The 24,740-nt window shown below is 67.6% G+C and overlaps 5 protein-coding genes across 17 annotated transcripts in view; 2 read left to right on the forward strand and 3 right to left on the reverse strand.

The window, feature by feature from the left end:
- The window catches only part of MAPK8IP3 (mitogen-activated protein kinase 8 interacting protein 3), a 43,638-nt gene extending 31,700 nt beyond the window's left edge, over positions 1-11,938 (forward strand). For 3 of the 8 annotated variants that reach the window (XM_045541104.1, XM_045541107.1, XM_045541111.1), the window contains 23 exons: positions 683-700; positions 1,762-1,819; positions 2,124-2,276; positions 3,081-3,162; positions 4,190-4,320; positions 4,508-4,564; positions 4,658-4,828; positions 5,249-5,375; positions 5,602-5,697; positions 5,779-5,937; positions 6,525-6,690; positions 7,554-7,736; positions 7,815-8,004; positions 8,092-8,211; positions 8,292-8,372; positions 8,456-8,523; positions 8,701-8,849; positions 9,256-9,427; positions 9,504-9,617; positions 9,743-9,781; positions 9,912-10,091; positions 10,191-10,337; positions 10,416-11,938. In XM_045541104.1, coding sequence (XP_045397060.1) covers positions 683-700; positions 1,762-1,819; positions 2,124-2,276; positions 3,081-3,162; positions 4,190-4,320; positions 4,508-4,564; positions 4,658-4,828; positions 5,249-5,375; positions 5,602-5,697; positions 5,779-5,937; positions 6,525-6,690; positions 7,554-7,736; positions 7,815-8,004; positions 8,092-8,211; positions 8,292-8,372; positions 8,456-8,523; positions 8,701-8,849; positions 9,256-9,427; positions 9,504-9,617; positions 9,743-9,781; positions 9,912-10,091; positions 10,191-10,337; positions 10,416-10,537 — 2,783 coding nt within the window. In that variant the 3' untranslated portion in view covers positions 10,538-11,938. The remainder of the gene's footprint in view (positions 1-682; positions 701-1,761; positions 1,820-2,123; positions 2,277-3,080; positions 3,163-4,189; positions 4,321-4,507; positions 4,565-4,657; positions 4,829-5,248; positions 5,376-5,601; positions 5,698-5,778; positions 5,938-6,524; positions 6,691-7,553; positions 7,737-7,814; positions 8,005-8,091; positions 8,212-8,291; positions 8,373-8,455; positions 8,524-8,700; positions 8,850-9,255; positions 9,428-9,503; positions 9,618-9,742; positions 9,782-9,911; positions 10,092-10,190; positions 10,338-10,415) is intronic. The other 5 variants (XM_045541105.1, XM_045541112.1, XM_045541109.1 and 2 more) reach the window with 3 other exon arrangements.
- Positions 11,939-11,973: 35 nt separating this feature from the next.
- Positions 11,974-13,447, reverse strand: NME3 (NME/NM23 nucleoside diphosphate kinase 3). The gene is made up of 5 exons (XM_045541126.1): positions 13,092-13,447; positions 12,877-13,007; positions 12,684-12,785; positions 12,495-12,607; positions 11,974-12,365 (listed from the first exon to the last, which is right to left on the reverse strand). The coding sequence occupies exons 1-5, from the start codon at positions 13,342-13,344 to the stop codon at positions 12,248-12,250; spliced, it is 717 nt and encodes a 238-aa protein (XP_045397082.1). The 5' UTR covers positions 13,345-13,447; the 3' UTR covers positions 11,974-12,247.
- Positions 13,448-13,473: 26 nt separating this feature from the next.
- Positions 13,474-14,781, reverse strand: MRPS34 (mitochondrial ribosomal protein S34). Its single transcript, XM_045541127.1, has 3 exons — positions 14,418-14,781; positions 14,167-14,209; positions 13,474-14,082 (listed from the first exon to the last, which is right to left on the reverse strand). The coding sequence occupies exons 1-3, from the start codon at positions 14,736-14,738 to the stop codon at positions 13,790-13,792; spliced, it is 657 nt and encodes a 218-aa protein (XP_045397083.1). The 5' UTR covers positions 14,739-14,781; the 3' UTR covers positions 13,474-13,789.
- Positions 14,668-23,796, forward strand: EME2 (essential meiotic structure-specific endonuclease subunit 2). Its single transcript, XM_045541122.1, has 9 exons — positions 14,668-15,074; positions 15,362-15,498; positions 15,886-15,978; positions 16,711-16,802; positions 16,970-17,063; positions 17,221-17,336; positions 17,524-17,704; positions 17,783-19,699; positions 21,468-23,796. The coding sequence occupies exons 1-8, from the start codon at positions 14,864-14,866 to the stop codon at positions 17,951-17,953; spliced, it is 1,095 nt and encodes a 364-aa protein (XP_045397078.1). The 5' UTR covers positions 14,668-14,863; the 3' UTR covers positions 17,954-19,699; positions 21,468-23,796.
- On the reverse strand, positions 18,509-24,587 carry SPSB3 (splA/ryanodine receptor domain and SOCS box containing 3). 6 transcript variants are annotated; one of them, XM_045541120.1, is made up of 7 exons: positions 24,487-24,587; positions 23,039-23,176; positions 20,250-20,427; positions 19,945-20,132; positions 19,766-19,868; positions 19,554-19,679; positions 18,509-19,256 (listed from the first exon to the last, which is right to left on the reverse strand). In XM_045541120.1, exons 2-7 carry the CDS (start codon positions 23,162-23,164, stop codon positions 18,913-18,915), a joined length of 1,065 nt encoding a protein of 354 aa, XP_045397076.1. In that variant the 5' UTR covers positions 23,165-23,176; positions 24,487-24,587; the 3' UTR covers positions 18,509-18,912. The 6 variants fall into 6 exon arrangements, with proteins under 6 accessions (XP_045397076.1, XP_045397073.1, XP_045397071.1 ...); XM_045541117.1 differs by having other exon boundaries at positions 19,766-20,132; XM_045541115.1 differs by having other exon boundaries at positions 19,554-20,132.
- Between the last annotated feature and the right edge of the window lie 153 nt (positions 24,588-24,740).

Here is a 24,740-nt window from a genome sequence, read left to right on the forward strand (position 1 = left end):
CCCCTGGCTGTCCAGGCTCCGTGGCCGCGTGGACTGTCCCGCTCCTGGTCACAGCCGCTCAAGTGCCTGCGCTTCGCTGTCCAGCCCACTCCCGCCCGGAGCTTACCTGGGTTTGGGCCACCAGCCGCTGACCGTGACCTCTCGGGAGCCTGGTGGTCTCCAGGGCCGTTTCTGGCGGTTCTGTGAAGCCATTAGAAACGCTCGGCAGGGACAGGAAGGGCCGGAGGGCAGATCCGTGGCCTGTCCCCATTGTCGGGGGTACCCAGAAGTCAGGGACCAGGAAGCCCCCGCCATGCGCGGCCCAGGATCCTTGCTTTGCAGTAGGGGGCTCCGAGGCCCCTGCCCGTCAGTGCTCAAGGCAGCCATGCCCGGCACAGCTGCCCCCACCCACAGCCCCCAGCCCCTCCGCGCCCGGCATCCGGGTACCTGTAACTGTGTTCCTCACGGGGGGTTGGCCTGGTTGTCTTCCCTGCGACCTCAAGGATAAACTTCCCAGAAGGAGCAGCTGGCTCCACCCCACCTGCCCGCCCTGCTCCCGCCTGCGCCCCCCCAGCCCAGCGAGAACGAGCTCTAGGCCCGCCCTGCTGTCTACACGGCTTAATGCGCTTCTTTTCTCTCTCCCTCCCTGTCTCCCGCCTGCCCGGGTCGCCCGTCTCCCGTGGGACTGGGACGGCTCCCGTAGTGCGCGATGATTTCTTTGGTAAGGCCAGGCCGTGCCAGTGCCTGTCGCTCCTCTCCACGCCGACATCTCCTCACGCTTCACGCGCCGGGGGCTTTGCTCTGCATGGTGGGGCAGCGGGGACCCCAGCTCCCGGGGGATGTCTCTCCACTGTGCCTCGGTGGGCCGTGGGAGGCGGCGCCCTCCCTCTGAGCTGGCTGGCTCCCCGTGGGCAGACTGTTGACGGCCGGCGCAGGGCAGCCCCGGCCTTTCTGAGCTGCCACACGCTCGGGGCAGACCCTGTCTGGGGTGAGCCCGGTGCCTGCTGCGACCTGTCGGGGGGGCCAGTGCAGACCACAGGCAGGACCCCAACAGCCGGGCACACGGGGCGCCCAGCGCTGTTTCATGGCCGCACAGACAGTGGGGAGTGGGTGGGAGGGCCAGGCCTTGGGCCTCGGGGCTGCCCTGCAGGCTCCAATTGGCTACTGCCCGGGGCTTTGTGACCTGCCTGCAGGAAGCTCAGTCTGGGAGGTCCACTCGGGCCTGGGGGCAAAGGGGCCAGGTCAGTCCCTCCCTGTGCTCCTCCGTCCACTCCGTGCTCTGCCTCCTGCCGGCCCCATCACCCTGGCCAGGCCCCCCAGCCTGCGCCTGCCTAGGTAGATGGCTGTGCCTGCCACGGCCATCCCATCTCCTCGGCCAGAGGTTTCACTGTTGTCCCTGTCCTGTCACCACGGCTCCAACGTCATTCACCCGTGGGGCAGCGCTAAGGCATCTGCCTCGAGACAGGCCTGGAAACCGCAGAGCCGGGGAAGGGGCGGCGCCAGTGGGCAGGGCTGGGTGGCACACAGGGCCCTTCCAGGGCACCTTGGGTGGGGGCTGTGAGGACCCGGGGTGCGAGCCCCACTGCCGCCCCGGCCCTGCTCCGTGGGGCCTTCCTGCCGGCTGCAGCGCGGCTCGGGGCTGACTGCACCTCCCTCTGCAGCGCCCGGCAGCCTCCGGGCACAGGCCACCCCCCGCCCCTGGACACTGTCACTGAGACAGGTATGGCAGCGTCAGGGCCCAGCCTTGAAGGGCACAGATCAAACCTCTGCCCCTTGTTTCAGGAATGGGCAAAGAAGTCGGGAATCTGCTGCTGGAAAACTCACAGCTTCTGGAAACCAAGTAAGAGGCCCCCTCCCGCAGCCCCTCCCCAGGCTGCCGGACTGGCCCAGGCCATGCAGGCTCACCCTCCTGGGGACACGGAGGGACTGGGAGCAGGACTCCTGGGTGACGCCGTGTCCTCAGGACCCCTTCGCTAGGGTGACCATGGAGCTTAGCGCCAGGTGGGGACGGGTCACCCACCTTCAGTGCCTCCGTGACCGGGATGTGCCTTTGCGGCAGGGGCGTGTGGCGGACCCCCCAGAAAGCCCTGTCATGCTCACACGCGAGGCTCACACGAAGCTCCCATCTTTCTGCTTTTTCCAAGAAACGCTTTGAACGTCGTGAAGAACGACCTCATTGCCAAGGTCGACCAGCTGTCGGGGGAGCAGGAGGTGCTGAAGGGGGAGCTGGAAGCCGCCAAGCAGGCCAAGGTCAAGCTGGAAAACCGCATCAAGGAGCTGGAGGAGGAGCTGAAAAGGTGAGGGCCCCACACCCGTGGGCTCCTGCGCCCTCCCCGGCACCGGCCCCGGCACTCCGTCCCGTCCCAGGTCCCAGGCGGCCCCGTCCGCGGCTGCCCCTTGGCTCCACTCACACTGGCCCAAGCGGACCCCGCACGTGGCTCCACTCACATCGGCCCACGCGGACCCCGCACGTGGCTCTACTCACATCGGCCCACGCGGACCCCGCACGTGGCTCCACTCACACCGGCCCACGCGGACCCCGCACGTGGCTCCACTCACACCGGCCCACGCGGACCCCGCACGTGGGCCGTGGGATCACGCAGGAGCAGGGGGCCTGGCGTGCGCGTCACTCCTGGGCGGTGTGCAGGGCCTGGCTGCCGCTCTCGCACCCCCTGTTCATTCGTGCAGGGAGGGACCCCGCAGTCCCCTCTGCTCCCAGCCCTTGACCAGCCAAGGCTGGGCCACACAGCTGTTGACAATTCTCTGGTGAGGAGGGGAGAGCTGAGGACCCAGGGCCGTGCTCCGCAGGGGCAGGGTCTGCTGGGCACTGCCATGCGCCTCACCCCCCGTCAGCCTCACGGGGCCGGAGCTGCCGGGATGGGCGTCTGCACCTCGGCACACGTGAGGCCGGTCGTGGGACACTGTCCCAGGGACTGGCAGGAGCCTTCAGGGCCCCGGACCAGAGAGCCGCCACTGGGGTCCCCGTGGGGAGAGCCCTGCGCCCTGCACAGGTGCAGACGCACTGCCGGGCCGGCCCAAGCCTGGGTCTTCCTGAGGCCCCTGGGGCCTCACCCGTCCCCATGTCCTCCCTCCTCCCGCAGAGCGAAGTCAGAGGCCATCGTGGCCCGCCGTGAGCCCCGAGAAGAGGTGGAGGATGTAAGCAGCTATCTCTGTACAGAATTGGTATATTCCACTATTAACATGCGGGCTCTGGGCGGGGGACGCGGGGCGGGGACTCGCTGGTTCCGGGCTCCCGGTTCTCCTCACCCTCCCATGTGACATCGAGTCCAAAGGCATCACTTGCCCCTGGAGTCAGGCCCCCGCCCCTTGGTGGGACCCCAGCCCTGACGCTGGGTCACCCTCAGTCCCAGGTCCTGGTGGCTGCATTTTGTATGTCACAGGCGGGGTCTCCCTGGCTGTGCCACATAGCCAGGCAGCAGAAGTAGCATCAGCCACCTGCTGTCCCTCCCAGGCCCCCGGCCCACCGCCGCAGAGCACGGGGTGTTTGAGGAACCCCTCTGCGGCCTGGCGTTGGTGGGGCCCTTCCCACCTCAGAACCCTCCACCTCCCCTCCCGGCCGGAGGCCTGTCCACCACAGCAGGGCCGCCGTCCCTCAGGAGAGCAGGGTCACACCAGCCTCGGCCTTACCCTCCTTGGCCCGGGCCCTGGGGGTCGTGGCGAGGATCAAGGGAAGTCACGTGTGTCGGCCCACCCCGTGCAGCCCCCACCTCCCCATAGTCCAGGAGAGAAAGCTGCAGGTGGACTGTGACCCCCACCCCCTGCCATGTTGGGTCAGAAGGGGAGGCTGGGCCTAGGCCTGGACCATCGTTCCAGAGCCCCTGAGAAGGCAGAGTGCCAGGTGGTTGGGCCGTGTGGGGAGGACCCCACCTGCCCACCCTGTGCTTCGTGGCTGGACCTTCCCCTGAACTTCCCATCCCGGTGCCCCCGTGCTGCACCCGAGGCGCCTGGGCTTGTCTAGGTGTCCGGGGAGCTGTGGGAAGTTCCCCAGGTTGCACCCCCAGGCGTATCTCGTGACAGTCTGGGAAGAAGCAGCCCTGACAGGGCCGTGTGGACTGGGCCCCCTGTGCCCCGCACCCCCATGTGGTTCCCCCAGGGTCTGTGGGAAATTCCCCCAGGTGGCAGGTCCCACGAGGAAGCTGCAGGGACCGCAGCCCTCGGTGGCTGAGCCTGGCGCCTCTGTCCTCCGCAGGACAAAATCCCCATGGCCCAGCGCCGCCGCTTCACGCGGGTGGAGATGGCCCGCGTGCTCATGGAGCGAAACCAGTACAAGGAGCGGCTGATGGAGCTGCAGGAGGCCGTGCGGTGGACCGAGATGATCAGGTGGGGCTGGGGCCTGGGAGCCGGTCCCCACGGGGTGTCACCAAGGCGCCCGCCCTCCATGTGTGACCCCTCACACCGCCTCTCTCCTGGGAAGACAGAGGGCGCTGGGGCCTCCCGGGGAGCCTGCGGGGTCCCAGGCAGGGAGTGGGAAGCCCCAGCGAGCTCCTCCCCGTGCCCCTCCCCGCAGGGCGTCCCGAGAGCACCCCTCCGTGCAGGAGAAGAAGAAGTCCACCATCTGGCAGTTGTGAGCTGCGGCGCCGGGCGGGTCTGGCTGGCGGCTGAGGGAGGCGGGGAGGCTCCGGGGCCACGGCCGCCCCTCACTCCCTGTGCCCCGCAGCTTCAGCCGCCTCTTCAGCTCCTCGTCCAGCCCCCCTCCAGCCAAGCGGGCCTACCCCTCCGTGAACATCCACTACAAGTCGCCCACCACGGCCGGCTTCAGCCAGCGCCGGAACCACGGCATGTGCCAGATCTCGGCGGGCAGCCGACCCCTCGAGTTCTTCCCCGATGAGTGAGTGTCCCGCAGCCTCAGTCCTGGACCGCAAGGGGCGGGGAGATGTGTCCCGGGGCCCCTCCCCTCCAGAGGGCCGGCCTCACCTCTCGGGACCCCCGGCCGAGGTGTCAGGGGTCGTGGCCTCTCCATGCAACTGTGCTGGCCCCGGGCAGCCACCTCAGGCCCACGTCCGAGAAGGAATCACTGAGCCCAGGCCTGGGCTTTCGAGCGCGGGGTGATGGTGACAGTAGAATGGGCTCCTGCTCAGGCAGGTGCTGGGTGTGGCCGCTAAGCCCCAGGCCACACCTGGTGCTGGGGACAGCCACCCTCCCCTCAGACGGACCACGGCCTCCTCTGGGGTTCCCTCCCTGCCCCGTGGGGCCGGCCTGCGGGGCTGAGCCCTGGACAGGGGAGTCACCTGCTGTCCCCTCCGCCCAGCGACTGCACGTCCTCTGCGCGGCGGGAGCAGAAGCGCGAGCAGTACCGGCAGGTGCGGGAGCACGTGCGCAACGACGACGGGCGGCTGCAGGCCTGCGGCTGGAGCCTGCCCGCCAAGTACAAGCAGGTGCGCGGGGCGCACGGGGAGGGGTCGGGGCCGCACGGGGAGGGGGCGGGGCCACACGCACCGGCCCCTCCGCCTGGCCTGTCCCTGCGATCCCTGGGCAGGGGAGGAGCCCCAAAGCTCCCAGGGCCCCCCTGCCCAGGGCCGGCGCAGGGGCCCGGTTCCGGAAGGGAGGGCAGGAAGGGTGGCGGGCCGGGCCGCGCCCTCAGCACCCTCCTGCTGGTTGCAGCTGAGTCCCAGTGGGGCCCAGGAGGACACGAGGATGAAGAACGTGCCTGTCCCCGTGTACTGCCGGCCTCTGGTGGAGAAGGACCCGACCATGAAGGTGGGAGGCAGGCTGGGGGGCGGGGGCCCTCCCAGCAGCCAGCAGGGGGGTGCGCCCCACACCACGGCCCTGTCCCTGCAGCTATGGTGCGCTGCTGGCGTCAGCCTGAACGGGTGGAAGCCTCCGGAAGACGACCCTGGGAACGGGGCCAAGCCCACACCAGGCCGTGACCCTCTGACCTGCGACCGAGAAGCGGACGGCGAGCCCAGGAGCAACCACGCGTCCCCTGAGAAGAAGAAGGTTGGGGTGCCCAGCCTCGGCCACCGGCGCAGCCTCTCCCACTCCGAGTCCCTGGACAGCTCAGCCAGGGTCTGGTCGGGAGGGACGAGACAGGACAGCTGGGGACAGTCCCTCAGGCTGGGTGGATGAGGTGGGAGCTCCTGGCTCCCATGGCCGCCATCAGTCCTGCCTTGGAGCGTTGGCGGGCTGTGCCCACCCTCAGCGGTGGGGCTACAAAGGGGCCTGGGCACAGTGGACGGCAGCCGGTGGCTCGGCCAGGAGCTTCTCTCTGAGGGGGGAGCACAGTCGCCGCCCGCAGGGGTGCAGCGGGGGCAGGGCTGGCACAGGGAATGCTTCCTGGCTGGAGTCCAGGGCTTGGTTTTAGGTCCTGGCTTGATTTGGGGGCCAGCGACTTAGCCTCTGGGGGCTGCAGTCTTCCTCTGCAGAAGCGAGACCATGGACGTGAACGATTTAGATGACGTGTCCTGGCCGTGAGGACAGCTGTGCCTCTAAGGCCATGGTCAAAACTAGGTCCTGAGAGACTCTGGGAGACCCCATGTGACCCCACGGTGCTGCCGGGGTGGCTTTGATCCCGTGCTCTGCAACAGGCAAAGGAGACGCCTGAGACGGATGCCACCTCCAGCCGGGTGTGGATCCTCACCAGCACCCTGAGCACCAGCAAGGTGGTCATCGTGGACGCCAACCAGCCAGGCACCGTGGTGGACCAGTTCACGGTGTGCAACGCCCACGTGCTGTGCATCGCCAGCATCCCCGGTGAGCCGCGGGGGCAGGAGCTCCCCTTTGTGGGGGGTGGCTGGACGTTAGGGGGAGGCCTGCCGGGCAGCGCCCACCGCCTACCGTCTGTGACACCCTGAGACACAGGAGCGTGGCAGTGAGTCGCTGGCCACCTCGTCTGCTCGGTCCTGCTGCCGACATGGGACGTGGTGCTTCCCTGCCAGGAGGCCATAGTCTTTTGTGACTGAGACTCGCTCTGTCACCCAGGCTGGAGTGCCATGGTGTCTGCCTCGCTCACGGCAACCTCCAACTCCTGAGCTCAAGTGATCCTCCTGCCTCAGCCTCCCAGAGTGCTGGGACTGCAGGCGTGACCACTGTGCCCGGCCCAGAAAACATTTCTTTGTCCCGAATGTGAAAGCTCCAGCTGGGCCCCAACCCCGCTGCCTGGCCCAGGGCCCGGAGAGCTGGGGTCAGGGGAGGGGCTCGTCGTCACCCGCTGGGGCAGCAGCCCTGTGATGCTCTGGGCCCAGCCCAGCACTGCACACAGGGAGGGGTGACAAAGGTCTCTGGCGTGAACCCCAGCCACCTGCTGAGACGCTTTGCCTCAGCATTCCCAGGGGTCTCTCCCAGGTCACAGTTTTTTTCTCCCAGAACCAGCGTCCCAGTACTCACTCCGCATGGCCAGGGCGCAGCCCATAGAACGGGTTTGCCAAAGCCCCAGGCCTCCGGGCCGGCGGCCGCGAGCAGGCTGTGGTGGTGCCGTGTGTTGAGGCGGGTCCCACTGGGAGAGGGGCAGAGACAGGCCCGTCCCCTCTCCTCCCACCTCACCAAGCTGTGAGCTCTGGGTGTGGCCCTCAGTGTGCCACTCCGGCGGGCTGACCGGCGTGGGACTCTCCCCCCAGCGGCCAGCGACAGCGACTACCCGCCAGGGGAGATGTTCCTGGACAGCGACATGAACCCAGAGGACTCAGGCACCGACGGTGTGCTGGCCGGCATCACCCTGGTGGGCTGTGCCACCCGCTGCAATGTGCCACGTAGCAACTGCTCCTCCCGAGGGGACACCCCAGTGCTGGACAAGGAGCAGGGTGAGTCCTGGGCAGGCTGTTCCCCGTCCCCTCGTTCCTGCGACTCTGCCTCGCCCACACTCACCTCTCCTTCCACAGGGGAGGTGGCTGCTGTTGCCAATGGGAAGGTCAACCCATCCCAGTCCACAGAGGAGGCCACGGAGGCCACGGAGGTGCCAGACCCTGGCCCCAGTGAGCCAGAGGCGGCGGCGGTGCGGCCCGGGCCCCTCACGGAGCACGTCTTCACTGACCCGGCCCCCGCCCCGCCCTCCGGCACCCAGCCTGGCAGGTGGGCTCTCAGGCCAGAGTGGAGAGGGGAGCGGGGGGAGCCTGGCAGGGTCACAGGGCCACCCTGGAGCCACCGTCCTTCCCACAGTGAGAACGGGCTGGAGCCCGACGGCAGTGCTGCGCAGCCAGGGCCGGAGCCCAGCGGAGACCCCGCAGGAGCGGGCAGCAGTGCCGCGCCCACCATGTGGCTGGGAGCCCAGAACGGCTGGTAGGCAGGGCCCCGGGGCAAGGGTGGCGGGAGGTCTCCGGACCAGCCCCGCCCACCGCCCGCCCTCCCTCCCTCCGCAGGCTCTACGTGCACTCGGCGGTGGCCAACTGGAAGAAGTGCCTGCACGCCATCAAGCTGAAGGACTCCGTGCTCAGCCTGGTGTAGGTCGGGTGACGGGTGGGTGCTGGGTGGCCCGGCCTGTGCCCTTCCTGTGTGGCTGAGCCTGGCTCCACCTCCCCCTCAGGCACGTCAAAGGCCGTGTGCTGGTGGCCCTGGCAGATGGGACGCTGGCCATCTTTCACCGTGGCGAAGGTAAGGCTTGGTGGCCCTGGGCAGGTGGGCGGTGGCCGGTGACCCTGCCTGAGACTGGCCAAGGGGCTCCCTGGGTCCCCGGGGCCTGTCCTCAGCCTGGCAGGGGCGTCTCCAGCCCCGGCCCAAGAGCGGGCCGGGCCGTGGCCAGGCTGGGCAGGTGTCGGGGTCGCCCTGCAGATGGCCAGTGGGACCTGAGCAACTACCACCTGATGGGCCTGGGCCACCCGCACCACTCCATCCGCTGCATGGCCGTGGTGTTCGACCGCGTCTGGTGCGGCTACAAGAACAAGGTGCACGTCATCCAGCCCAAGACCATGCAGATTGAGGCGAGTGCCACGGCGGCCTGGGCCGGGAGGGAGGGCTGACGGCGTCACCTCCACACTCGCCACCAAGCTGCATGAGGTCAAGGGAGAAAACAGGCGCAGACAAGTCACTCATTTGTTCAAGGTCACGGGCAGGGGAGGGGCAGCCAGCCTGTGGGGGGCCAGCCTTCTGCTGTTCACCCTTGAAACAGAAGCCCAGGGGACACCTGTGTGGGCCCTAGTCTTCCCTTCGGCCGCCCCAAGGCTCAGGCTCCTCACGGGGGCCTGGACCCCCTGCAGCCAAGCAGGCGCCGGGCTGGAGGTCGGTGTGGGGCTCATGGACATCGGGGCGACCTCAGGGCTGCAGCAGGGCCAGGGGTCCTGCCCTTCCTCTCCTTCCACACCGTTGACGGGCACCGCGACCCCACAGAAGTCGTTTGACGCCCACCCCCGGCGGGAGAGCCAGGTGCGGCAGCTGGCGTGGATCGGCGACGGGGTGTGGGTGTCTATCCGCTTGGACTCCACCCTGCGGCTCTACCACGCCCACACCCACCAGCACCTGCAGGATGTGGACATCGAGCCCTACGTCAGCAAGATGCTGGGTGAGGGGCTGTGCCAGGCGGGGGGTGGGGGCCGCGCCCCGGCTGCGCTGACTGTGTCCTCCCGTTCGCACCCCAGGCACCGGCAAGCTGGGCTTCTCCTTCGTGCGCATCACGGCTCTGCTCATCGCCGGCAGCCGCCTCTGGGTGGGCACTGGCAACGGGGTTGTCATCTCCATCCCCCTGACTGAGAGTGAGTGGCCCCAGGGACATCTGCAGAGATGGTGAGGGCTGGGGGGGGCTCCGCAAGCCACTCAGGAGGACGCGGGCTGCCCGGGCTCACCTCCTCTCCTCTCCCTCCCTGCGCTGCGCCACCAGCCGTGGTCCTGCACCGAGGCCAGCTCCTGGGGCTGCGAGGTGAGTCCCGAGTCCTGCCTGCCGTGGCCGCGGGTCCTGCAGGCACCTTCCTGCCCTCCCCTCGGCTTCCGGGCAGCCGGGGCGCCCCACCTGGAGCTCAGCCCCCCTCCTCCCGCCCTGCCTGTCTCAGCCAACAAGACGTCCCCCACGTCTGGGGAGGGAGCACGCCCGGGAGGCGTCATCCATGTGTACGGGGACGACGGCAGCGACAAGGCGGCCAGCAGCTTCATCCCCTACTGCTCCATGGCCCAGGCCCAGCTCTGCTTCCACGGGCACCGGGATGCCGTCAAGTTCTTTGTCTCGGTGCCAGGTGAGGGCCGGGCTGGTTCCCTGGCTCCCACCCCCACAGCCCTGGGGCAGCGGGACCCTGTTGGGGAGGCTGCCGTCCTGAGGTCCCTGCGCCCCACAGGGAACGTGCTGGCCACCCTCAACGGCAGCGTGCTCGACAGCCCGTCCGAGGGCCCGGGGCCCGCCGCCCCCGCGGAGGCCGAGGGCCAGAAGCTGAGGAACGTGCTGGTGCTGAGCGGCGGCGAAGGCTACATCGACTTCCGCATCGGTGAGTGGGCACCGGCCGGGAGGCGGGCCCCGGTGCTGGCCGACGGACCCGGCCCTCACAGCTGCCACCCACCCCCAGGGGACGGAGAAGACGATGAGACAGAGGAAGGCAGTGGGGACGTGAGCCAGGTGAAGCCCGTGCTGTCCAAGGCGGAGCGCAGCCACGTCATCGTGTGGCAGGTGTCCTACACGCCCGAGTGAGGCCACCTCCACCACCCCGCCCTGCCTGATGCCAACGTGTACATAGGACCCCCACCCACCTGCCCCTCTCTAACCTCTCAACCTGCAGCTTTCACCTGAGGTCCAGCCCCTCCAGCTGGCAGGGAGTGCAGCCACGCGGGGCAGCTGGGAGGAGGGGAGCAGGTGGCATTTTCCACCTGAGAGGGGAAGACCCTCTCGGGGACACCCTTTCTTCAGTGGCTCCTGGCTGGTGTCCAGCCCAAAGTCCTCAAGTCCCAGGGCACCTCAGGGCCAGAGTGAGGCGGGATCCAGTGTGGGCAGCTGCTGCAGGTGACGCCCGAGTCTTCCCGCCCTGAGCCCACCTGCCTTTGCATGCTGCTGGGGGTGGGGGTGGGGCTCAGCCTGTCCCCCGGCCCTTGTCTCCCTAAGGGAACTAGGCCGGTGATGAGCCTTTGCCCAGGGAGGTGGGGCTCAGGCTGCCCAGGTGCCTGGCCCCCAGCTGGCCTTTGGGGCTCCCCCTGTCCCCAGGCTTCCTTCCCTCAGCCCCCACCCTGGCATCCCCCTGCCCAGGGACCTGGCATGAAAGCACGGGGCCAGGCACTCTGGGGCAGCTGCTTGAACAGAGGCCAGACATCCTCATCCCACTGGAGCCCTCACCAACCTGTGTCTCCCCCAGGCTCTACCTGGGCAGAAGACTCACCTTGGAGGAGCAGGGCCCTGCAGTCCTGCCCCTCCCAGAAGCCCCTAGGGTGGAACCTCTCAGGCTGCCAGGGCAGGCCCAGCCTCAGGAAGAAGGGGAGGCCTCGGCCTCTCCTGGGGTCAGCCCTAGGGTGCAGGCTCAGCCTCAGGTAGATGGGGGACGGTGTGCGCCTGGGGCCTGCCTCCCGCACAGGGCTCCGAGGAGCCCAGCTCCCAGACACGCTAAGTGCCTAGGGTTGCCCGCTGTGGCCTACTCGGAGAGCAACTGATGAAAGAGGCTGCCCAGCAGAGGCCTGAAAGGGCTAAGGAGTCGTGTCCAGCCGGGCTCTAGGCATGGGGGGCAGCCACCCTGGACTGCCCTCCGGGGTGGGTGGGCCTCGCTGGTCTCCCCCCACCTTCCTAGGCACAGGCCCTTAGGGCAGCCCAGCCCTCTGCCCACCCCTCCCACCAGAGAAGCACAGACCTCGGGGAGCTGTCCTACGAGCCCAGCTGGCCACCCTGAACTGCAGCCTCACATGGCTGCAGGCTTCTCCCGCCACCCGCCACCTCCACTGTGATGTACGTCGGGTCCCTTGTCTGTCCCGCAGGATCGTGAAGTGACTCGGGGGCTAGCCGGGTGGGCATAGCTGGGGGAAGGGGCTGGGTGACGACTCTCCTCAGGCTTTGGCCCTGCAAGTGAACCCACATATCTGCTCTGTATGTAATAAACGTCTTAACGTCGTATCTCTGTTCCTGGCCTAAACCAATACAATGACAAGGACTTTTTTCTGTTTATTATAAAAAGAAATGCTAGACCAAGCTGAGTGCCAAGGGTATTGCCCAGGGGCATTTCCAGGCTGCTGTGCGTTGGTGGCATCTTAGGCAGGAAGGCCCAGGGCTTGTGGGGCCTGCACCTGCCCACCCTAAGGGAGGTCCTGCAGGGTTACCGTGGTCCCTGCTGCAGAGAGGATGTTCCAAGGTCCGAAGTCTGGGTGGAACCTGAAGGATGCAGGTATCAGAGCCGCTTCCAGATGTGCACATCTGCCCAGGTGGCTACTCGTGCAGCCAGTGCCCGACACTGTCCTCCCAGCACAGCAGCTCCTCCGCGCGGAACCAGAGCGCGATCTCGCGGCGGGCGCTCTCCACCGAGTCGCTGCCGTGGATCACGTTCCTGCGCGGAAGAGACGCGCCTGGGGGCGGGGGCGGGGGCGGGGGCGGGGAGGAGCTTCGGGCAGGGCCGTGCGGGCCCAGGTGGGGGAGGCGGGACCGGGCTAGGGCCGTCCCCCGGGGCGGGCCTTACTTGCCGACCTCGACGCAGAAATCCCCGCGGATGGTGCCGGGCAGGGCGTCAGCCGGGTCCGTGGCCCCGATGAGCGCCCGCGAAGCGCGCACCACGTCCAGTCCCTGCCACACCTGGACGGGCGGGACGGGGCGCGGCGTCAGCGCGGGGCCAGAGGTCTCCGGGGCCGCCCGCCCGCCGGGCACTCACCATGGCCACCACGGGCCCCGAGCCCATGTACTTGACCAGGCGGCCGTAGAAGGGGCGCTCGCGCAGCTCGGCGTAGTGTTCGCGCAGCAGCTCCTCGGAGGCCTGGGGAGGAAGGGACAGGAGGCCTGGGCCGGGGCCCCACCCGGCCCCCGCGCCCACCTGCACCAGCTTCAGCGTCACCCCCCGCGCCCACCTGCACCAGCTTCAGCGCCACCAGCTTGAAGCCCTTGCGCTCGAAGCGCCGCACGACCTCGCCCACCAGCCGCCGCTGCACGCCGTCGGGCTTCACGGCCAGGAAGGTGCGCTCGTGCACGCCGGCGCAGGCTGCGGGGACCGGCGGGACAGGGCGTGAGGCCGACCCGGCGCCGCCCGCGCCCGCGCCCGCGCCCGCCCAGCCGCGCCGCTCACCCGCGGGGAAGAGGTTGGCGAAGATGGTCAGCACCAGGCAGATCATGATGGCGGCGGCTGCCCGGCCCGGCGGGGCGGCCGGGGCGGGGCCTGCGCTTAAAGGGGCCTCGGCCGCTGCGGGGAGGCGGCGCCCTGCTGCGGTTCCTGAGGCTGCTTCACTTGTACCCCGGGATTCCAGGGGCCCTGGGGGGCCGGAGGGCAGCTGTGGAGGCCAAGTCACCTCCAGCGGTTCGGACACTACTGCTGCCCCCATCCTGCTCAGGTGTCCCCACCCACTAGGGCCTGCTTGGCACCCCTGGTCCAGCTGCAGCCTTTCCCTCCCCGGCTCTCCAGACAGCCCGCTCGGCCCCCCAACCCCAAACGCAAGGAAACCACAACCCAGGCCCTTGGTTTTCCTTTATTCTGTCGGCGCTTCTGCCCGCATCCTGGCAGAAGCAACAGCAATGGGAAAAGGGGAGCCCGTGCTCCCCGCTTTCTCCCAGCAGCCTCTCCTGCGTGGCCCCTCAGTTGCAGCTGGGTGCTGGGGGAAGACACAGGTGCAGGGTCCGCCCCACCCCGCTCCACTAAGAGGCAGCAAGTCACTGACGATGAACTCCAAGCTCAGCGGGGGCTGACTCCGGTGTAGCCCAAAGATTTTCATTCTTCAAAATGGTCCCCACGACCTTACACCCCTCAGGTGACCTGCTAGTTCTGGCACTTCAGACCGGGGTGCCCTTGGCCTTTCCCTTTGCCTCCTGTTTTGCAGGGTAGTCCCAGGGTTGGATGCGTATCCTCTCCACATTCAGCATGGGCTCCTCGGTGCTAGTGTCCCCACTCTTCTGTCGTTCTGCGAGAATCATCGCCCGGAGGAGCGGTGGGTAGGGCACAGAGCGCACGCCGTGCTCCGGCTCCGGGGTGAACGCGGTGAAGGCCGCCTCCTCGTGCTTGGGCACCAGCCGCCAGTCGTGGTACATGGTGTGTTCGATCTCCCGGGCCTCGCTCTCCGTCTTCCCTGGGGAGAGAAAGAGGCTCATTTCACACTCTGGCTGACAGTCTGTGGCCTGCGCCTGTGTGCGCGCCTGACTCCCGGCCTTACCTTTGAAGGTGAGGATTCCCCAGGCCTTTCCGTGGTCCAAGTTCTGCAAAAGAAGTGGAAAGCGGGTCAGCTAAGGCAGCCCCCGGCCCGCTGGAGACGAGGAGGCGGGAGCCCCGTCCCAGACTCGCATGGAGGCGGGCGCGGAGGCAGCGCTGCTCCCCGAGCTCGGTCGGAGTCGGCGGGGAGGCCGGCAGGGCCCGTAGGGGACGGGGCTGGGGGAGGCCGGCCCGGTGGCGGCGGCGCACACGCACCTGCGCAGTGTAGTCGGGCCGCACCCGCGTGAGGCGCCAGTAGCACGGCTCGTCGTGCTGCCACAGCCAGGACTTGCGCGTGACCAGGCGGCCCAGGCCGAAGAGCGGGAGGCGGCCGAGCAGCTGCAGGAGGCGGCTCTCGCGGCGCACGTCGGGCCAGGCCAGGGCGGGCAGCCGGCGGCCCGAGAGCGGCCGCGTCAGCGTCTCGTAGTCCAGCGCGTAGCGCTGCGAGTCGCGCGGCCGCTCCCGCTGCTCGCGCAGGGCGCGCACGCGCCGGGCCAGCTCCGCGATCAGCCGCGGCCGCACCTTCTTCCGCGCCATGGCCGGTCCGCGAGCCCAGCCGTCCTGCCGGAAGCCGCCTCCGAAGCCCGCCCGCCGCCGGAAGCGGCCGGAGTCACAGGCAAAGGCGTCCGGGCGCGGCCGGAGGGGAGGAGACCTGGCCGGCCATGGCGCCGGCGGGGTATGGGAGGACCGCGGGCTCGGGCCGGGGCCGGGGCCGCCCGCGGCGCCCCCCGACCTGGGAGATTTCGGACTCGGACACCGAGGGCCCCGCCAGCGCGGAGGCCGCCGAGAGGGCCCGAGACCCGGCGGCCGAGGCGCTGCGGCTGCTGCGGCCCGAGCAGGCCCTGAGGCGCCTCGCGGTGCGCGTGGACCCAGGTGCGGCGGAGGGGAGGGTCCCGCGGGGCTCAGGCTGGGCCGCCACGCCCGCGCATCTGCTTGGAAATTGCCTTCCCCGGGAGGGAAGTGCTCGGGCGGAGAGGGGCGTCCCTGCGGCCGCCCGCTGCCGGGACTTTGGGGCGGCTTCCCCGCGGGGCGCCGCTCTGCGCTCTTGGAGCCTGCGGGCAGTGCCTGGGTGTGCCAGGCTGCGGCCCCCACCCGAGTGGGGTCCTCCTGCGGGCGGAAGGAAGGAGTGGCTGAGCTGTGTCTCCCTCCGGTGGTCCCAGCCATCCTGGAAGATGCTGGTGCCGACGTCCTGATGGAGGCCCTGGAGGCCCTGGGCTGCGAACACCGCATCGAGCCCCAGCGCCCCGCCCGGAGCCTCCGGTGGAGCAGGGTGAGGCCGGAGCCCTGCCCCTGCAGCGTGAGTGTCCCGGTCACTGCAGCAGGAGCCCCTTTTCCTCGGTTTCCGAGTGCCAGCCTGGGTTGGGTGTGTCATGTCTTTGGTGTCCTGTCCTAGGGCTGTCCCAAAGGGCTGTTGCCGTGGTCACGCATGTCTTGCCTGCTGGGAGGGAGCAGGGCTGGGTTCTAGAGCCTAAGCTCAGCTGCTGCTGAAGAATGTTCCGTCCCCGGTGAGGCTGTGGTCAGTGTTCCTGCTGCCCCGTGTACCCGGGCTGGTCGTGGCCTTGGCAGGAGACAGAACACTGGGCAGCGCCTGGACTTGGCTGTGGCCATGCACCACAGAGCTGCCAGGCTGCCAGGCAGAGGCCCTAGGAGGGTGGGCAGTACTGTGTCCTGGTTGTCCCCACAGGTGCTTCCTGAGGTGGGGGCGGCAGAGGAGCAGGACCTGCTGTTGCTTCTGGAGCCTGAGGAGTTTCTGCGGGGCGTCTCCCAGCTGATCCAGGTGATTGGGCTGAAGCAATAGTCCCTTTCGCAGATCGTGAGAGGCTGGGTCCCCAGCGGGGGGGAGAGGAGCTGGAGCAGGGCATGTGGGGTGCTGGGCCTCCTCTTGGGCCAGAAACCGTGGTGAGGTTGAGGGGGATGGAGAGAGCCCCTGGGCCCTTTCCTGGGCACAGACAGGAGCTTCGGCTGCTCCTGGAAGGCAGAAGCAGGTGTGGGTCTCCGGGAGAGCAGGAAGCACGGGAGTCAGGCAGCAGGCTGGCGAGAAGGAGCCTGGGACTTGGTTGGAAGAGTTCAGGCAGGGCTGGGGACAGGTGTGGAGTCCTGTGACAGGATACGCCTTGGCTGCAACAGAAACAGTGCTTTGCTGACGTTTGTGCCAGAGCGCGATTAGGTTAAACCCTCTGCCAGGTCTCGATGTCCACATATCCACCTTTATCAAGCATCTGCTGTGCCAGGTAAACGCCAGGCTGGGGTGCAAAGGTGTACTGGGAGTGAGGGGCTCAGGCCAACTCTTCTAGAAGCCTGGGACACACCCAGGGGGCTCTCTTCAGCCGCCTTGACCTCGAGGGAGGCAGAAGCTGGTTTTGCAGATGAGGTGACAGGGCAGAGGAAGCGCCTGCCAGGCTCCTTCCTCCACCACTGGTTTTTTCTCGGGCTTGTTGCTCTTTTGCAAACCGGCCATGGCCCCTGCTGCTGCAGCCCCCCGCAAACGTGCCACATGCTCTCCCTGCAGGCCTCTGGCCCAGCCTGCCCGCTACCCTGGTTTCTTCCAGAGGTCCCCTCCCGTCGCCACCTGGCTGTCATCGGGCTGGATGCCTACCTATGGTACCACTTACCCTGATGCTTGGGCTTCAACAGGGGTTCAGAGAGGGTGGGGGTGCCTCTGGGGGCTGCTGGGGCCCAGCTGATCCCACTCCCCTGGAGGGGCAGAACTCGGGGAGGACTGGACCCATAGGGAGTGAGGAGCCAAAGGGAGGGTCACTTCTGCTCAGGTCTCGTCAGCCCATCAACCAGGGGACGCAGCAGCCAGAGAGTCCAGAGGTGGCCCATGCCAAGGTGACTGTCGGCTGGCCGGAGGTGGAGGAGGTGAGGGCCGGTCTGGGCTGGGTGAGTCTGTCGGCCTTGGCTGTGGCTGCCTTCTGCCGGGTTTGGCGTTCCCAGGGTGGCGTGTGGGGTTGGTCTCAGCTGAGTGTCCCCAGGGGATCCCTCCTCTGGCCCATACCCATGGCTGACCCCTCCCCAGGCCCTGGTGCACCTGCAGCTCTGGGCGAACGTGGACGTGCTGCTGGTGGCCTCCTGGCAAGAGCTGAGTCGGCACGTGTGCGCTGTCACCAGAGCCCTTGCCCAGCGCCCCTTCAAGTGTGTACCTCCCGCCGGGCTGCAGGCTGTGCTGGGGGGAGGACAGGATCACCTGGGAGGGGTGGCACCTCCCTGGCCTCTTGGAGGGCAGAGCAGGGTGGGAAGGCGCTGCTGTGCCAGCTGGGGGAGGGAGGGTAGTGGGGGGGTGAAGTCTCTACAAGGTCTCTGTGCCTTTTCCTGTCTTCAGGCAGTCCCAGGCCTTTTCCTTCTGCACAGCAGGGCGCTGGGCAGCGGGCACGCCGGTGACAAGAGACGGCGCGGGGCTACGGAGGGCCTGGTGGAGGCAGATCAGGCAGTTTAACCGGGTCAGCCCGGCCGTGGCCGACGCTGTTGTCACTGCCTTCCCCTCCCCCCGCCTCCTACAGCAGGTGGGCTCCCCCGCTCCCCCCCTGCCAGGCCAGGCCAGGCCCTCCAGGCCCCCTGCTCATCCCTGCACCCGCCCGTAGGCACTCAAGGCCTGCAGCACGGAGCAGGAGCGCATGGGCCTCCTGGCAGACCTCCCCGTGAAGGCCAGTGATGGTGCGCGGCCCCGCAGGGTGGGGCCAGACCTCTCCCGCCGCGTGTACCTCTTTCTGACCACCACCAACCCCGACCTCCTGCTGGACCTGGGCTCCTGACCGCAGCTTCAGGACCCAGCAGGGGCCTCCTCCTGCCTGCCAGCAGCACCGCACGTGGCCTCAGGGATTGACCAGACACCTTGGCCTAACGAGTGCTCTCGCTCTGGGGTGGGCTCCCAGCCTCTGGCTGGGTCCAGGTCTGACCTCAAGGGGCGGGCACAGTGGGGCAGGGAACGTTTTTGGATAACTGGGCTGAGCAGAAGTTCTTTGCCAGCTTGTAGATGGCATGTAGCCAAAAGGTCTGGGGGGGGCGGTGGGCTGACATGCCCTTGGCCGTGGGGAAGCTGAGCAGCAGGGCTGTGAGCCAAGCTAGGACAATGTCGAGGGCAGTATCCAGGTCCCCTCTGCCACCGGGAGGCTTGGGTGGTACCCTCAGGGAGAAGCAGTAAGGAAATCTCTAGGGAGAAAGGAAGCACACACACCCCCACCCCACCCCCGCAGCCTGCCTCTCCCCAGCGGTGTCAGGACGGAGCCAGGCTCGCCGGGAGAACCCGTGGACACCAGTGAGCCTTCGGCCTCCAGGTGGGCTCGTTTAACCTCACAGCTGTGTGGGAGTTACAGGCAGACTCTGTTTATTACAGTCACGTAAGTCTGTGCGACAGGAACAGCAGTCGATCACATGCAAAGCGAGTTATGAAAACCAAGGCCGCAGGAGCAGGAACAGCTGAGCTCCAGCAAGGCCCTCCTCGTTGGCAGCGGACGGCAGCCCCCTGGGGGACTCGAGCTCTGGCGGCTGCTTCCCCAGCCGGCACAGGCAGCCAAGTGGACTTGGACACCCAACGGCCTGTGGCCCTGGAGCCCCTATAGGAGGGACTGTCCTGGCCTCGGGTGGCAGGGAGATGGCTCCAGACACCTCACCCCACTCCTCCCTCTCCTGCTGCCCTGGAGTGTGGCCGGAAGGGAGGGACAGAGAAGACAGCTGTCCCGGCCCAAGAAGGCAGTTTTCATTGGAAACTAAGTCAGGTCCGTCGGCAGCGCTTCCTCTGGCAGGGCCGGGTCTCGGGGCCGCCGGGACTGGCCGCAGCCGCCTTGGGCGGGGCTGCCGGGGCCTTGCGGCGGCTGCAGTTCATGCTCAGCACCCAGCCCAGCTTGTTGTGCAGCATCTGCTTGAGACCAGGCGGCAGGGGCAGGCCCTCGAGTGTGTCCCCCGAGTCTGGCCGCAGCTGCCGCAGCCGGTAACAACACAGGTACTGCAGGGAGGTGACGCTGGCGCAGGAGCGGATCACCTTCATGCTGCTCTTGGCCGCCGTGGAGCACACCATCGGGTAGAACTTCTTGTTCTGCAGCTTGGTGGCTGCCACTCCTGGAAGGGAAGGGCCTGGCCTGAGCCCTGGGCCAGTGAGGGGGGCAGGGAAGGGGCATCGTGCTAAGGTGCCCGGGTGAGCAGCCGAGTGGGGAGATCAGGACCCATGCTCTGGCCCACGAGTCTCCAGCCTGGCCTTGCACTGGCCCCTGGCCCACCTGCTGGGGACCCCGGGACTCCTGGCTTCTGGGGGAAGCCCTGGTCAGCCTGGGACGGGCCTGGGCTGGGGTACCTGCCTCCTGCAGGGTCTCCAGGCAAGGTCCTGGCCGAGACAAGCCGTGCCCTGGCTGCCCTCACCTATGCACTTCCTGTTCTTGAAGAAGGTCAGCGTCCCGTGCCAGGTGTCCAGGTGCACGCCGATGATGGAGCCCTGGCCAAACCTCGAGGAGAAGCTGGTCTTGTCTCCCTTGTGATGAAGGAGCCCTGGGGGCAGCCGGGGTGGGGTGATCCCAGAAGCCTGGCCCCTGCCCCGCCCAGCCCCGCCCTGCCCCACCCTGAGCTGCACGCACCCGTGTAGGAGAGGCCCCAGCTGTCCTCGTCCCTGCCAAGCAGGCTGCAGAACGTGTGGTGGTACTTGTCCAGGTCCACGTCCGAAGTCCCGATGCCTACCATCTAGGAGCAAGGGGCTGGGCAGCAGGGCCTCCGGGGCCGGCCCTCCAGAAACACCCCCGGGCCGGCGGCCACTCACCATGTCGGTGCCATAGACGGGCGAGGTCATCTTGATCTCCCAGAAGTGCTGGCCCTCCCCCAGCTCCTTGGTGCCCCGGATGGCTGCGGTGCCGCAGCTGTACTCCATGTGGAAGCTGACCTTGCGGTTGTCACAGCTCAGCAGGGTGGCCGAGGACTTGTTCAGGTCATCCCAGACCCAGTCAAAGTCTGCAAAAGGGAGAGGCCCAGGCTGGGGCAGGCCCTGGAGCTCCCCGGGGCTCACCCCTGCCCACCCCAGGCCCGCCTGCTGGCGCAGTCCTGGCGGCGCAGCTCACTGGCACTCACACTCGTCCTCCTCCCCGCAGCGGCAGTCCTTGCCCCGGTGGGCCGTGTGCAGGCTGCTGCAGGAGGTGGCCTCGCTCTGGCCGGCACAGTCACAGAAGGACTCCCCAGTCACAGGCACCGCACTGGGGATGGACGGCGGCAGGGGCGAGCTCTCGGGGTCGGAATCCGAGTCACTGTGCTGGGAGGAAGGGACGGGCCGTCCTGCCTGCTGCCCACCCACTGCTGGCCCCGACCCCTAAAGGCTGAACTGCTCTGACCCACTGAGGCAGGAGCTACCTGTGTCCCACCTGCACTGCATAGCCTGCCTCACAGTGCCACCCATGGTGACCGGGACACACTCCTGCCCACACCTGGTGCAGGAACTGGCACAGCCTCCTTCCCACGGGCCCCTCGTGCCGCTGCTTGGCGGGAGTGGGCGCAAAGGCTCAAGCCCATTTTTGCACCAGCAGTGCCCTGGAGGCCCAGCCGCCGATGCAAACCCAGGGTGGCGCCCAAGCTCCCTGCCCGGCTTTCTCAAGGCAGATTCTGGGTCGTGGATAAGCCACAGGCCCTGCCCTGAGGGTGGCAGCACGGGTCTCCCAGACAGCAGCTGGGCTCCTCACAGCATATGGTCCCCTTGCCGTCCATGGCAGGGGGTGGCTCTTTCACGAGGCCCAATGGCTCATGCTTCTGCTTCGCGCTTCTGCTGTAGCAAAGCAGGAAGCTGGGACTCGGCCCCCACCTCCACGGGGCTCAGTCCTCGCGGCACGCTCCCCAAGTCCTGGGGCTGGTCTTGGCCCAGTGGCCAGACACCAAGGCTGAGCTGGCCAGGCTCTGGCAACAGACTGACCCACAGGCCCTCCTGGGAGGCCAGCCGGGCGTGGTCTGTGAACTTGGTCCTTCCTGCGCTGAAGCCAGGCCTGTCCAGACCTGCCCAGGGGCAGCAGTGTAGGTGGCCTCTGCTGGCCTGGAGGGACTGAGGCCAAGCCGCCCCCTTCAGCCAGGCCTTGGCTCTTTCCTCTAATCCCAGCGGACCCCCGCTGCCCTGAGGAAGCCCGCAGACCTGCTGCAGGGCACCCCTGCCCGGCCTCTGCCCTCCCCCTCGTCCTCTCTGCGGCCCTGTCACGCTGCCCCGGCATGGGGCTCTGTGCACCTGCCGTAGACCACCCACTTCAATTCCTTCTCATCGCGTTTCTCTGACATTCTCCTTTGTCCTGTTTCTGTACTTCTTCCCACTAGAACCACAGCTCCTCAAGGGAGGCCGGGTCCTGCCAGTCTCTCCTGTTACACGCAGCATCTGGCATGTGGCCACACGGTGGCAGTGAACGGATTGAGTCAACAGAAGTCAGCTGAGTGAGGGGCCTGTGTCAAAGCCGGGCACCTGCAGGGCGGGGCGGCACCGTCTGGCAGCACTTGCTGCCCCCGCAGGGGACCTGCCTCCCCAGGAGGAGAAGCCACAAGGAACAGGACACAGGAAGCTCAAGTGGCTTCCCGGTGAACGTGGGCCTGTCAGGACCAACCAGAACGGGACAGCCGTCCTCCAGAGGGGCCCCGGCCTGCAGACAGGGCAGGCCCACCGAGGCAGGAGCCCGGGCACCGAACTGAACACCAAAGGCCCAGGGGCAAGCTGGCCATCACCTCAGCTCCCCGGGACGGAGACAGACTTGACCCCAGTGGCAACTCTGTGGGCATAGGGAAGGGAGGTGTGTGTCATTCAGCCTTCTAAGGCACCCAGGATGACCTGCCCACGCACGTGCGCTGCAGGCCCATTTGGTGACAGAGCACAGGCAGCATGCATGCGTCAGACGCTGCACCCAGCCCGCAGACGCCACCTGCATCCCACAGCCATGAGCCTGTGAGGCAGGGGCAGCCCCGAGAGCAGCCTGCTCGGCCACGTAACCAGTGGGGGCCGGAGGCAGGGCAGGAATGCAGGCTGGCCCCTCCCTGGCTGGAGCAGGCTGGCAGATGGACCAGGGTTCCCAGTCCACCCCCAGTGCCTGGTGGTCCCACTGGGCTAAGGGACAAGCCCTCGTTCTGGGAGGAGAGGACCCTAGCCCGTCCCAGGACACCTGGCTAGGGCAGAACAACACTGCAGGATAGCTGTGACAACAGTGCAGAGACGGTCACCCAAGAAGCGGCCCCACCAGGAAACGGCCAAACTCCTGCGCTGGCCTAAGGAGGACCTCAGGACACCAACTGAGAAACCACCCCCCAGTGGGCCCTCACCCCCTTCCTGCCTCACGGCCCCCTGTCAGGCAGAACCGCCGAGCCGGCTGGCCCGTGAGCCCCGCGTGGTGGAGTCGGCACAGACTGGCAGGCATGTCGGACAGCCGTGCCTGCAGACGGACACCGAGCTTCGCCACGGACACCCTCGTGTCTCTGTGGCTCCCTGAATGGAAGAAGGCCCAGGAATTCTGATTTTCAAGAATCAGGGTTCTCTTTCTTACGTGTGTATACACGCATGTAGGGTACATGTTTGTACTGGCCAAAGAAACTCTCAGAAGTGTGCACACCAAATTAGCGACAGCTATCTCTGGAAACTGGTTGGGTAGACACAATGGAGAATTTCTGAAGAATGAACTGATCAAAACCAACTGCCAACCTCTCTGCACACTGCACTGTGCAGAGAAGAGCAAACAAAGAAGAACACGGTGTCTGTTCTGAGGTCCTGTCACCCCCGAGGCTGTGTGTCCTTTCCCAGGTTAAAGAATTTCACTGAGTGTAGCACACCCAGGAGACAGTCCCCAGTCCGGTAGCACCTGCCTAGAGCATCTCCACACTCCAGTCCAGCCTCACCCGCGGGGACCTACCTGCCCATCGGAGTCGTAGCCCCAGTTAGTGTTGCCTGCCAGAGCCACTGCTCGGGCGTCCGCGTCTCGGCGGGCCGCACTCAGGACGAAATGCCATGCCCTGCTGCTCCGGGGGCGTCTGGCCATGGTGGAGAGAATCTGGAAGAAAACAGGTTCTGAGCAAAAGAAGACAGGCAGCATGTCAGAATGTCCCCCAGCACCGGCCCCCAAGTCCTCTGCCTGCAGTACTTCTCAGGCACTTCTCCCGGCCCACCCACGGGCAGGGACTTCAGGAGCCTGCACCTCACTCAAGCATCTGAGCACCTCAATAAAACCTAGGTAGATGGTGTGAAATGCCATCCAGACATCCATGACTCTGGAGTGTGACTCCCAGCCCATCTCTCCTCAGCTCCTCATAAACCTGGCTGCCCGCCTGCATGTTCCACAGGCATCGCAAACCCTGACTGGCTCCTCCTTCATTGTCCAGTTTGGCAAATGGCTTCTCCAGCCTCCCAGTTCATGCCAGAAACACGGCAGCCATCCATCCATCCCTGACACACCCTTCCTCTTTCCCCAAGGCCTGACTGCCCGGCACACCCCACCACACGCAAGTGTCTTCCTCGCTGCCGTGGGGCCACCATCTCCTGGGCCACATGACTCACCTTCCACTTCACTCACTACTGCCAAGTTCTCTTTTGATACACAAACCTAAAACCCGTTCAGGGCTTGCCATTGTTCTTGGGAAAAAACGCAAAATTCCATAAAGGCTGGTTCTCTGCTTCCTCGAGTCACACCGCCTCGAAGTTGCCAGCTCGCTCCTGCCCTTTGCCCGAATGCCCCCCTGCACCTGCTCAAGGCGGGTACCCCTCCGCCTCCGGCCCTCACCTTCCAGGTCCAGCCCACCGTGACAGGCTGGTCTCGGGCTATCTAATGCCTGGCTCCGCCCGGCTGAAACCCTAGTGAGGCGGACACCGCTCCCACCTTAGGGCCGGCCAGGCCGCGGCCCCCGAGCACCAGGTGAGCGCGCGCAGGTACAGCTGTCCAGGGCTGGGAGCGCCATCGCGGGCGCACCGGCCCCTGCGGCCGGCCCGCGGTCACCGTCGGCTCTCAGCCCGGCTTAATCTCCGCTCGCCGCATCGCGCACACAGTAGGCGCCACGTGACGCTCGCCGAATGAATGGCCCGGCGCGCTGTCACCGCGCCAGCCGACGCCGAGGGTCCGCCGCACGGCGCTGCTCCCCGTCCCGCGGCCCCGGGCCGGGCGGGCCGCCCGAGGCGACAGCGGCCGCGGCGCGGGTTCGGCAGTCCCTGCGGCCGCCCCGAAGGAACAAAGGCCGGGCGGGCCTCACGGCGCCGGCGCCCGCCGCTCCGGCCCGGCCCGCAAGGTCAGCGCGCGGCCGCCCGAGCCCTCGGGAGTGGCGGGGCCACCCCAACCCGGAGGCGCGGACCGCGACCCCCGCCGCCGCTCACCTGCAGCCGCGCCGCCGCCGCCGCCGCCGCGCTCCGCCGGGCCGGCCGTGACCTACTTTCCGCTCCAGAGCAGGACGTAAACAATCCCCGCCCCGCGCGCCGCATTGGCCCGGCTGCCCGGAGCGGGTGCGCCCGGCTCGCGGCTTCGGGCGGGAGGCGGGTCTCCGGCCTGCCCAGCCGCGGCCAAGAAGTTGCAGGACCTGTCAATCCTGATCCCACGTTCCCATTGGTTACGTCTCAAGCCGACGGAGAGG

The sequence above is a fragment of the Lemur catta genome, chromosome 2, assembly GCF_020740605.2.
Source record: "Lemur catta isolate mLemCat1 chromosome 2, mLemCat1.pri, whole genome shotgun sequence".
Classification (NCBI taxonomy): domain Eukaryota; kingdom Metazoa; phylum Chordata; class Mammalia; order Primates; family Lemuridae; genus Lemur; species Lemur catta.